The sequence below is a fragment of the Salvelinus fontinalis genome, chromosome 30, assembly GCF_029448725.1.
Source record: "Salvelinus fontinalis isolate EN_2023a chromosome 30, ASM2944872v1, whole genome shotgun sequence".
NCBI classification, from domain to species: Eukaryota; Metazoa; Chordata; class Actinopteri; order Salmoniformes; family Salmonidae; genus Salvelinus; species Salvelinus fontinalis.
In genome coordinates, this window is record NC_074694.1 from 40044713 (window position 1) to 40057917 (window position 13205).

Below are 13205 nucleotides of genomic sequence, written 5' to 3' on the forward strand. Positions count from 1 at the left end.
ATGAAATGGACTGTAGTTAGATGATAGGACTACCTTTAGGAGCTCCACCTCTTTGGTGGTCTGGATGAGTTGTTTCTCCAGCTCAGACACTTTCTCCAACGCCTCCCTCTCACTCTCTTCCAGTCTGCTGCTTATCTATAACACGCACATATACACACACTTATATAGTCATACAGACACATGTAGAAACGCACAGCACTTTTACTTACTTAAACCTTCAACGTGTGTACAAGCAAAGCGTCAAGTTCACCCAGGTGCAACACAGCAGAATAAAGGTTACATAGTGTGTTCTTTTATGTTATGGTCACCTGTGCATTGTGCTCCTGCAGCTCCTCCATGTGTTCCAACAGGGCGTTCTTGGTCTCTGCATCCTCCAGCAGAGCACCCACATCAAACACGTTGTCTAGGTAGGCCTGGATCTGCACCAGCAGCCGGTCACTCTCCGTGAACTTTAACCTCTGTACATGCCAGAGGGGCACACACACACATATAGTGCATTCGGAAAGTATTTAGACCCCTTCACTTTTTCAAAATGTTGTCACGTTACAGCCTTGTTCTCAATTTGAATAAATAAAAAACGGAAATATCACATTTACGTAAGTATTCAGACCCTTTACTCAGTATTTTGTTGATGCGATTACAGCCTCGAGTCTTCTTGGCTTTGACGCTACAAGCTTGGCACACCTGTATTTGGGGAGTTTCTCCCATTCTTCTCTGCAGATCCTCTCAAGCTCTATCAGGTTGGACGGGGAGCGTTGCTGCACAGCTATTTTCAGTTCTCTCCAAAGATGTTCGATCGGGTTGAAATCAAGGCTCTGCCTGGGCCACTCAAGAACATTCAGAGACTTGTCCCAAAGCCACTCCTGCATTGTCTTGGCTGTGTGCTTAGGGTCGTTGTCCTGTTGGAAGGTGAATCTTTGCCCCAGTCTGAGGTCCTGAGCACTCTGGAGCAGGTTTTCATAAAGGATCGCTCTGTACGTTGTTCATAATACCAGATAATCTTGTTTCTCATGGTCTGAGTCCTTTAGGTGCCTTTTGGCAAACTCCAAGTGGGCTGTCATGTGCCTTACTGAGGAGTGGTTTCCGTCTGGCCACTCTACCATAAAGGCCTGATTGGTGGAGCGTTGCAGTGATGGTTGTCCTTCTGGAAAGTTCTCCCATCTCCACAGAAGAAATCTGGAGCTCTGTCAGAGTGACCATTGGTTTATTGGTCACCTCCCTGACCAAGGCCCTTCTCCCCCGATTGCTCAGTTTAGCCAGGCGGCTAGCTTAATGAAGAGTCTTGGTGGTTCCAAATGTCTTCCATTTAAGAATGGTGGAGGTCACTGTGTACTTGGGGACCTTCAGTGCTGCAGACATTTTTGAGTACACTTCCCTAGACCTGTGCCTCGACACAATCCTGTCTTGGAGCTCTACGGACAATTCCTTCCACCTCATGGCTTGGTTTTTGCTCTGACATGCACTGTCAACTGTGGGACCGTACATAGACAGGTGTGTGCTTTACCAAATAATTTCCAATCAATTGAATTTACCACAGGTGGACTCTAATCAAGTTTTAGAAACATCTCAAGGATGATCAGTGGAAACAGGACGCACCTGAGCTCAATTTTGAGTCTCATAGCAAAGGGTCTGAATGGTCTGAATACTTATGTAAATAAGGTATTTCAGTTTTTTTATATATTTAATACATATGCAAACATTTCTAAAAACCTGTTACAGCTTTGTCATTATGGGGTATTGTGTGTAGATTGATGAGGATTTGTATTTATTTAATCCATTTTAGAATAAGGCTGTAACGTAACAAAATGTGGAAAAAGTGAAGGGGTCTGAATACTTTCCGAATGCACTGTATATATATAGACAAACATAGAGATACATTACTATTGTTCTATTTAATGATGTGCCCACACATGCATAATTGGTTTACCTTCAAATGAAGTGTCCTATGACAACAAAAACATACTTATTGGAATTATGCGTCCTTAGGATTTTGGTAGTGATAAGGAAAGACAGCTGTACTAATGTAATCTCATAAGGTATTATAAGTCATATTCTTTAAAAAACTGGGGGTATATTTTGATATTTTCTGAAAATATCTGACCACGTGTCAGTGGTTAGGGGCAACCTCTCTGTGATTCTGTATCACTCACCTCTAGATAGTCATCCAGGCCATGGTGGGTAAACTCATACTGCAGATGGACCCTAAAGTTCATGTTCTCCACTGAGTGGACCACAATGTTGATGAACTGCATGCACGCCACCTGGTGGACATAAACAGTAGGAGATGGCATGGTACACCGTGGGAAAACTATGCTTGCGTAATTTCAATGGTTTACATCAATGGAGTCGAGTTGACATCTACTATAACTTGATTATCAAGTCTGAGCAATATCTCTTCTGTGTACAGATGGAGATGGAAATAATGAACACGAATTGCGCACTTTGGAGTCAGACTCACCATAAAGTCAATGTTGCTTTCCTCATTGCAGAAATACTCCATGAGCTTCTCAAAGCGGCTCTTCTCTCCACATACCTTATGAACGACATAGATGGAAGGCGAAAAGGTTTTTCGATTGGGCACATCATTTCTGCACTGCAGCACCACAAATATGCACATGGGGGGGGTATCCTTAAATACAGCCACCTTTACCCCATGCAGTCTATCTTTCACTTGTTCTCTCCCACTCTCTCTCTACCCCTAGGCCATCGCAAATGACTTCAATAATAGAAGTAAACTCACTTTAATAATGGAAGATAAAACATCAGCATTACTCATACATACAAAAGTGGGTTCAGAACACTCTGCACTCTAGGAGTAAGTATGTATGTGTTTGAAACTGAAATATATCAGTTGGACAACTCTATTGTGTGATATCCATTATCGGCACCCTTTGAACATGTGTGATATGTCTTTAAGGACTAACGCCGCCTCCCCCCTACCCGCTCATGTCCACTAAATAATGCAGGCCTGCACTTCAACCTGCCAGCCTGTACCCCAACAATGCCCACGCTCTGCCACTGTGGGCAACAGGAGCCAGCCTGGCCCGCCGCATTCCCGCCTCCGCTCCTCCACTCCTCTACAATGTGCTATCTATCACCTCTCGCTCTCTCCCTCCATTAGTCTCTCACCCACACAGTCTCTCTGCGCTGTACCAAAACAAGGACCACTCACCGTGCCACTTTTGATGCCAGCTCTGTAACTGATACCAGGATACTACTCTAAGGTATTGCTTAAACAATGTGTGTGATTGGATATGAGAAGGCGAGAGCTCTGGATACCCGCAATTATTGATGACTTTTATCGAGCTGATTTGAACGAGGGTAGAAAAACTCAATCCCTCTTTAAATATTTCACAACTTTGTGTGTGTTGTTTAACCGATGCCTATCTCCGAGTGTCATATTATAGGTCTTTAAAAATGCGGACTGTAAGTAACCAACACTGATATATCATGTGTTCTGATACTTCCTCAAGCCACCAGACATACGTCATAGGAAACGAGTGAATGTGAGACCTTTTGATAGAGAGTTGTCTGCTCTGGCCAATGTCCATGTAATTATCCGCACTAGGGAGAGGTTTCACATAACTACTGGTCTAGGATCAGCTTCACTCACCCCATTCCTACTTATGCCAATCAGGACTTCAGAGACAAAACTGACCACAGATCAGTGCTTAGGGGCAACTATCCCGAGGTTGCAGTGGGGCCTCAAGTACGAAGATCTAGCTTCCCCGGCCTTGCCCATTGCTAATGATACCCAGGTCTACATCACAATGTCTGGGTAACTCTATTCATGGAGGTCTTTTTCTGTTGGCAACAGTTGCTCCCTTGACAGACAGTGATGAAAGGGCCACAGGAAGGTTCAACTGTCACGTTGCCAACAAATGTTACGAATGTTTGTGCTCCCAACCCCCCCGCCCCTTCCTTACTTTGTGTCTGCTTATAGGGGACAACTGCCCCGCCAGCTGCCATGGGGTTCGATGTGTGAAGGGGGTGGTGGGGTTTCAAACTGAGACAGGATGTCTTTGGATGGGGGTTGAGAGGTTGACTGCTAGTGTGAGTCAAGGAAAGCATGCAGACGACTGATGGCCACATCCTCATTTTTTGAGAGATCTCTGCATGTAACTAATGTAAGCTTTGCGTAAATTGTGCACTGACGTCAATGGGAGATTTGGGAAACTGGGAGCCTCTATGACATGTAACATGATATCGAGAGAAGGGTGTAAGGCCTTGACAGGACTTGTTGGCGAAGAGACTGTCGTCTTGGATACCCCTCTAACCTCTTTGAAGTTGTCGAAGGCGGAGAGGATGATGTCATGACCCCCCCTCACTAGACACACGGCAGCCAGCAGCTCCAGCACCAGGGCCTTGGTCCTGATGGGTAAAAGTGCCCATTATAATACCCTCATACACACACAAACACGTACGCATGCACACACGCACGTTTGTTTTACTATCCTTGTTTGGGCCAAACAATTGGTTCCCATTCAAAATCCTATTTTCCACAGCCCTAAGCCTTAACCTAACCTTAACCCCAAACCCATAACCCTAACTCCTTACTCTAAACCCTAACCCTAACCTTATTGTAACCCTAACACTAAACCTAACCCCTAACACTAACGTAGCCTTTTTCCATCTGTGGACTGGCGAAATGTCCCCACTTCTGGTCTCCACAAAGATAGTAAAACTAAAAACACACGCACATACACACACACACACACACACACACACACACACACACACACACACACACACACACACTAATAATACTGGTCCTCACCTGGGGTTCCTGTTGTTGAGGCTGAGCGTGATCTCGTTCACACAGCATGGGTGGGTCATCACCGGGTTAAACCCAGACTAAACACACATACACACAGTTGTCCGTCATCACCACTGTCAGTCATATGACATATACTGCAGTGTAGACTTGATTCCTACTGACACGAAGCCTGTCAACTGTCGCTTTTTCAATGGACACTGTCTTCCAGCACAGGAGGGAGGCATCAAGTTACGGTGTGAAAAACCACAAACCGTGAGGCTAAAATAAACGTTATTCCTAGCTAACTCTATTGAGTCACTCTGTTCTAACAGTAGACATAAGGGTGAATAGGCCTACCTGGCAAAATATTATAGGTTGAATAAAGGTCAAATAAGGTTTCCATGGGGAGGTATGTACCTGGTAGTTCATGATGGCACGTAGACACATGATGCAGAGGTGAACGTCGTCTTTCTGACTGACAAGGCGTGACTTCCTCAGCGCTTTCCTGTTGTGAATAGAGTTGAATCTGCCAGGTGAGAAACGTAGCTGTTATTAACATGTTATTACTAATGCATAGCGCTATGCATTGTGCAAATGTGGGGTTATTACATAACACCAAAGCCGCAGTAACACATTGTCATTCAAAGCCCTTGCGGGTATGTTTAAATAACTACACAATGTAAACTCTCTGTGTTTCTAATGTCTACACACTTCAAAATTGTTCACAGATAAGAATTACTCGCTCGCCTACATTTTCAGGGCTAGAGTCATTCTTGTTAACGATGAACTAAGAAATGTGTCTTTATTCCCATTCTCAACACCACAACGAGAGGCAGAGTGGCGGTGGGCATGTTAATAGTCCCTTCAAAATGACATCCGAGTTAGTAAGAGTGAGAGAGGGACAGAGAAATGTTAGAGAGAGAGACAATTCAGCATGAGAGAGAGGAGGGGCGATGAACGAGACGCGGTTCTTACACACCCCTCTTGGAAGTATCAATGACAGGCGGTGCCCCAAAATGGACGTCAAGATGTCTGTTGATGGGTGAAATGTCTGATGGTTTGGCCCTAGTCAGATTTTGCCCACACTGACACAATGTTTACATTTAGACAGACTATATTGTTGAGCTGGAGGCATGCTGCATCCAACATTCACCCTACAAAACAGTTAGCGTGACATGAATGTGGAATGTGTGTGTGAGTGTGTCCGTCCGCCTGTCTGTTGACATGGGTTATGTGTGTGTGTGACAGCTTGGGACAGGTCAATCTACGGTAAGTGCTCACTGTGTCTCAGCTGTACCAGTTGCACCAAGGTTCTCATAATGTCATGACCAATCAAAAACGTTCTAAGACATTTTGAGAACATTTTCAACAGACAAAACTGAGATCACACTGTTCCAGGAATTCGGAACACAGTGCAAAGGATTTATGTCACATAAGAAGAAACATTGTCCAAGGTTTTCTTTTGGCATAAGCTTTGTTCCATGGCAAGGACTGTTACACTGACCACGTTCACGTGCACACCAATATCGCGTTATTATTCGGGATACTCAAGTATTCTGTTTTTGAGTTGACACATATAAACATCATATCCCGTTTACAATAACCTGAAAAAGCTTGTATGCCGGTTATGAGAAACCCGGATAAGAATCCTGGGATATGCTGAGGTAAGATGGAATACTGTGGCATGTAAACATCTTATTCCGTTTACCGTTGTTTTTGCGGTCTGCACAGGGTCAGTTTCTCATACCATGGGTCTTGTGTGATGATATCTGATTGTCAAAAAAATCACTTCAAAAAGTAGGCGACCTATAAAATTCAATCCACCATAATAATTCCATAATAATTTAGCGTACTTTAATTAATATACTGTTAATATTACGTTTCTGCTTATAATTTCCGACATTTGGTAGGCCTTATTAGAATTTCGACATTTGTTAGGCTGTTTGTTTTTCAACTCTAGTTTGATGGCAGGGGAAATGGTGTGTGTGTATGTCACAATGTGTGTGGAGAGGAGTGGGAGTCATTGTTCTTTCCTCACAATTAATGCCCATGAATCTAGGACGCAAGAACTACAAGTGTAGTCCAACCTCAGTCCCATCTAACAGACAGAAGCTCATGTCCATTCTTCTCACCAATTCCTGGTAACACTCACCTCACAGTAATGGCACGAGCAGCTTTAGAACCACCATGGGTTGGAGAGTTACTGGCACTCCTCGTCAAGTCCTCCACCGATCTGTCTGGTGTGGAAGTCCCATTGTCCAAACTTTCCATGTCATAGCTGAGAGTCCAAAGTAGCAGGAATTTGGACATGAGTGGGAGAATTGACCCAATATTATCAATGTGGAATATTAAAGTTATGTTAAATGTTTAATCTAAAGCCCTCAGATATGTTTCATTACTAAAGTGTCCCAAAAAGAAGAAGGAAAGACCCAGAACTACCATAAAGACCTACGTCATGTTGAAGCCTAAAAATCTAAACATTTTCCTCTCAGATTGTCCCATTCACATACAAGTGCCTTCAGAAAGTATTCATAGCCCTTGACTTATTCCACATTTTGTTGTGTTACAGCCTGAATTCAAAATGGATTAAATATATGTTTTTGTCTCTCCCATCTACACACAATACCCCATAATGACAAAGTGCATTTTTTTAGACATGTTTGCACATTTATTGGAAATAAAATACAGTAATATCTCATTTACATAAGTATTCAAACCCCTTTGCTATGGCACTCCAAATTGTGCTCAGGTGCATCCAATTTCCCTTGATCCTCCTTGACATATCACTACAATTTCATTGGAGTCCACCTGTGGCTAATTCAATTGTTTGGACATGTTTTAGAAAGAAACACACTTGTCTATATAAGGTCCCACAGTTGACAGTGCATGTCAGAGCAGAAACTATAACATGGAACTATAACAAGGAACTGTCTGTAAATCTCAGAGATTATGATGAGGCACATATCTGGGGAAGGGTATGAATGTCACGCCCTGATCTGTTTCACCTGTCTTTGTGATTGTCTCCACCCACCTCCAGGTGTCACCTGTTTTCCTCATTAGTCCCTGGGTACAATTTCCTATGTTCCCTGCTTGTCTGTTGCCAGTTTGTCTTTTTTGTCAAGTCAACCAGCATGTTTTTCCCGTTCTCCTGCTGTTTCCTTCACTCTGTTTTTGCTAGTCCTCCCAGTTGTGACCCTTGCCTGTCTGGACTCTGAACCCGCCTGCCTGACCATTCTGCCTGCCCTGACCTCGAGCCTGCCTGCCACTGTGTACCTCCTGGACTCTGACCTGGTTTTGATCTTTTGCCTGTCCACCACCATTCTCTTGCCTACCCTTTTGGATTATAATAAATATCAGAGAGTCAAACCATCTGCCTCCCGTGTCTGCATCTGGGTCTCGCCTTGTTCCCTTATAATGAATCAATTTCTAGAGTGTTGAAAGTTTCCAAGAGCAAAATGGTCTCCATCATTGGTACGTATATTGAAACTGAACAAACCGGACAAGAAGGACCTTGCTGAGGGTGACAAAGCACCCAATGACCACTCTGACAGAATTACAGAGTTCCTTGGCTGAGATGGGAGAACCTGCATGAAGGACAACAGTCTCTACAGCACTTCACCAATCTAGGCACTTCAACACCCTTCTAACACCATCCATTTCGTGAAGCATGGTGGTGGCAGCATCATGCTATGGGAATGCTTTTTAGTGGCAGGGACTGGGAGACTGATAAGGATAAAGAGAACAATGAATGGAGCCAAATACAGCCAAATCCTTGATGAGAACCTGCTTCAGAGTTCTAACAACCTTAGACTGGAGCAAAGATATATGTTCCAATAGGACAATGACCCCAAGCATACAACCAAAGCAACGGTGGAATGGCTTCAGAACAAGAATGTGAAAGTCCTTGAGTGGCCCAGCCAAAGCCAAGACTTGAAGATTGCTGTTCACCCCAGCTTCCCATCTATCTTAACAGAGCTTGAGGAAATCTGCAAGGAAGTATGGTGAGAATTTGTCGGTGATTGGATAATCCGCCTTTACCATCCGTTCTACTGGCGAATGTGCAATCGCTGGAGAATAAACTGGATGAGCTCCGTTTGAGACTATCCTACAAACGGGACATTAAACTGTATCATATTATGTTTCACCGAGTCGTGGCTGAACAAGGACATGGATAATATATAGTTGGCTGGGTTTTCCGTGCATTGGCATGACAGAACAGCAACCTCCGGTAAAATAAGGGGTGGTGGTCTGTGTCTATTTGTCAATAATAGCTGGGGCGTAATCTCTAACATTAAAGAAGTTTTGAGGTTTTGCTCGTCTGAGGTAGAGTACCTCATGATTTACCAAGAGTTTTTATCTATATTTTTGTAGCTGTCTATGTACCACCACAAACCGATGTAGGCACTAAGACCACACTCAACGAGCTGTATAAGGCCATAAACAAACAAGAGAATGCATCACCCAGAAACGGCGCTTCTAGTGGCCCGGGACTTTAATGCAGGAAAACTTCAATCCATTTGACCTAATTTCTACCATCATGTCACATGTGCAAGCAGAGAAAAAACAACTCTAGTCCACCTTTACTCCACACACAGAGATGCGTACAAAGCTCTTCCTCACCCTCCACTTGGTAAATATAACCATAATTCTATTCTCCTGATTCCTGCTTACAAGCCAAAACTCAAGCACGAGGTACCAGTGACTCGCTCAATATGGAAGTAGTCAGATGACGCAGATGCTAAGCCACAGGACTGTTTTGCTTGTACAGCCAGGAATATGTTCCGGGATTCATTGGATGGCATTGAGGAGTCACTGGCTTCAACAATAAGTGCATTGACGATGTCGTACCCACAGTGACCGTACGTACATATCCCAACCAGTAGCTATGGATTACAGGTAACATCCACACTGAGATAAAGCCTAGAGCTGCCGGTTTCAAGGAGTGGTACACTAATCCAGAGGCTTACAAGAAATCCTGCTATATCCTCTGACGAACCATCAAACAGACAAAGCATCAATACCGGACTAAGACTGAATCCTACTACACCAGCTCTGACGCTAGTCAGATGTGGCAGGTATTGCAAACTATTACGGATTACAAAGGGTAACCCAGCCGTGAGCTTCCCAGTGATGCAAGCCTACCAAATGAGCTTAATGACTTCTATGCTCACTCCGAGGCAAGCAACACTGAACCATGTATAAGAGCACCAGTTGTACTGGATGACTGTGTGATCACACTCTCCGTAGCCGATGTGAGTAATACCTTTAAACGGGTCAATATTCACAAGGCCGCAGGGCCAGATGGATTACTAGGATGCGTACTCAGAGCATGCGCTCACCAACATTCAAAGGTCTTCATTGACATTTTCAACCTGTCCCTGACTGAGTCTGTTTCAAGCAGACCACCATAGTCTCTGTGCCCAAGAATGTCAAGGTAACTTGCCTAAATGACTACCGCCCCGTAGCACTCACGTCAGTAGCCATGAAGTGCTTTGAAAGGCTGGTTATGGCTCACATCAACACCATCATCCCAGAAACCCTAGACCCAGTATAATTTGCATGCCACCCCAACATATCCACAGATGACGCAATCTCTATTGCACTCCACACTGCCCTTTCCTACCTGGACAAAAGGAACACCTATGTGAGAATGCTGTTTGTTGACTACAGATCAGAGTTCAACACTTTAGTGCCCTCAAAGCTCAACACTAAGCTAAGGACAACGGGACTAAACACTTCCCTCTGCAACTGGATCCTGGAATTCCTGATGGGCCGCCCACAGGTGGTAATGGTAGGCAACAACACATCTGACATGCTGATCCTCAACAAAGGGTCCACTCAGGGGTGCATGCTTAGTCCCCTCCTGTACTCCTGTTCATTCTCGACTCCAACACCATCATTAAGTTTTCTGACGACCCAACGGTGGTAGGCCTGATCACCGACAACAATGAGACAGCCTATAAGGAAGAGGTCAGAGACCTGGCAGTGTGGTGCCAGGACAACAACCTCTCCCTCAACGTGAGCAAGACAAAGGTGCTGATCATTGACCAGAGGAAAAGGACGGGGCTGTAGTGGAGTGGGTCGAGAGCTTCAAGTTCCTTGGTGTCCAGATCAAACACACCAAGATATTTGTGAGAAGGGCACGGCAACACCTATTTCCCCCTCAAGAGACTGAAAACATTTAGCATGGGTCCTCAGATCCTCAAAATGTTATACATCTGCACCCTCGAGAGCATCCTGACTGGTTGCCTCACTACTTGGTATGGCAACTGCTCGGCATCTGACCGTAATGCACTACAGAGGGTAGTGCATTACTTCTACAGATGCACAATCGAGAGCATCCTGTCGGGCTGTATCACCGCCTGGTACGGCAACTGCTCCGCCCACAACCGTAAGGCTCTCCAGAGGGTAGTGAGGTCTGCAGAACGCATCACCGGGGGCAAACTACCTGCCCTCCAGGACACCTACACCACCCGATGTCACAGGAAGGCCATAAAGATCATCAAGGACAACAACCACCCAAGCCACTGCCTGTTCACCCCGCTATCATCCAGAAGACGAGGTCAGTACAGGTGCATCAAAGCAGGGACCGAGAGACTGAAAAACAGCTTCTATCTCAAGGCCATCAGACTGTTAAACAGCCACCACTAACATTTAGCGGCCACTGCCAACATACTGACTCAACTCCAGCCACTTTAAAAATGGGAATTGATGGAAATTATGTAAAAATGTACCACTAGCCACTTTAAACAATGCCACCTAATATAATGTTTACATACCCTACATTACCCATCTCATATGTATATGTATATACTGTACTCTATATCATCTACTGCATCTTGCCATCTTTATGTAATACATGTACCACTAGCCACTTTAAACTATGCCACTTTATGTTTACATACCCTACAGTACTCATCTCATATGTATATACCGTACTCTATACCATCTACTGCATCTTGCCTATGCCGTTCTGTACCATCACTCATTCATATATCTTTATGTACATATTCTTTATCCCTTTACACTTGCGTGTATAAGGTAGTAGTTGTGGAATTGTTAGGTTAGATTACTTGTTGTTATTACTGCATTGTCGGAACTAGAAGCACAAGCATTTCGCTACACTCGCATTAACATCTGCTAACCATGTGTATGTGACTAATAACATTTGATTTGATTTGAGGGTAGTGCGTACGGCCCAGTACATCACTGGGGCCAAGCTTCCTGCCATCCAGGACCTCTATACCAGGCGGTTTCAGAGGAAGGTCCTAAAAAAGGCTTCTTAATTAACAGATTCTACTCCCAAGCCATAAGACTGCTAAACATTTAATCAAATGGCTAACCGGACTATTTTAATTTAATCTCTTTTTTACTCTGCTTTTACCCTCTGTTTATTATCAATGCACAGTCACTTTACCCCTAAATGTACATATTACCTCAATTACCTTGACTAACCTGTACCCCAAACATTAACTCGGTACCAGTACCCCCTGCATTTAACCTTGTTATTGTTATTTTATTTTGTCACTTTTTTAAATTTGACATTTTGATAGTATATATTTTTTTGCTAATATTTTGTTACTTACTTTAAAAAAAATCTGCATTGTTGGTTAATTAAGGGCTTGTAAGAAAGCATTTCATGTTAAGGTGACCTGTTGTATTCAGCACGTGACAAATAAAATGTAATTTGATTCTACAAAGTATTGACTCAGGGATGTGAATACCTATGTAAATTAGAGATTTCGGTATTTTATATTCAATTACTACAACAACAAAAAATCTAAAAACATGATTTCACTTTGTCACTATGGAGTATTGTGTGCAGATGAGTAAAATAAACCCCGATATAATCAATGGAATTCAGGCTGTAACACAACAAAATGTGGAATTAAGTCAAGGGGTAGGAACACTTTCTGAAGGCACTGTAGATGTGAAGGACTGGTACTTACGTGACGGCACATTGGGCGAAGGACAGATAGTCAACCAGGACGTCCAGACCTCTGTTCTCCTCACTGAGAAACTCCTGAGCCCAGCTGGAGAGGAGGGGAAACAGGACACAGAAATAAGACATAAGACACAACGGGCACACCCTACAAGAATCAGATTTTACAACGGTCAGACGTAACTACAACCCCAATCAGACACACATTACAGACATCCAGACATAACAGCACTCAGATTGGACCACAACAACGACTAGACATTACAATAACCGCACATACGGTGACACTTTAAAACAACATACATTGACAACAATCAAACATAACAGTATTACTACGTTTACAACTGGATTGTTGGTCTATCTAAGATTTTGTAACCACAAGTAAAACAGTAAAACAACAACCTCACTCAACCAAACGGTGAAAGAATCTCACAAGCACGACGCCGTCATTCACACACGTAACAACAAACAATACTGGTACGTACGTCACAACAACAAGCTAGACAA

At 43.7% G+C, this 13205-nt stretch overlaps 1 protein-coding gene across 1 annotated transcript in view; it reads right to left on the reverse strand.

Moving 5' to 3' along the window:
* The window catches only part of LOC129829209 (formin-like protein 1), a 65809-nt gene that overhangs the window by 22517 nt on the left and 30087 nt on the right, over positions 1 to 13205 (reverse strand). The window contains exons 5-13 of the mRNA XM_055890866.1: positions 12706 to 12789; positions 6909 to 7034; positions 5174 to 5282; positions 4778 to 4854; positions 4278 to 4371; positions 2459 to 2533; positions 2151 to 2261; positions 309 to 458; positions 34 to 135 (exon numbers count right to left, since the gene is read on the reverse strand). Coding sequence (XP_055746841.1) covers positions 34 to 135; positions 309 to 458; positions 2151 to 2261; positions 2459 to 2533; positions 4278 to 4371; positions 4778 to 4854; positions 5174 to 5282; positions 6909 to 7034; positions 12706 to 12789 — 928 coding nt within the window. The remainder of the gene's footprint in view (positions 1 to 33; positions 136 to 308; positions 459 to 2150; positions 2262 to 2458; positions 2534 to 4277; positions 4372 to 4777; positions 4855 to 5173; positions 5283 to 6908; positions 7035 to 12705; positions 12790 to 13205) is intronic.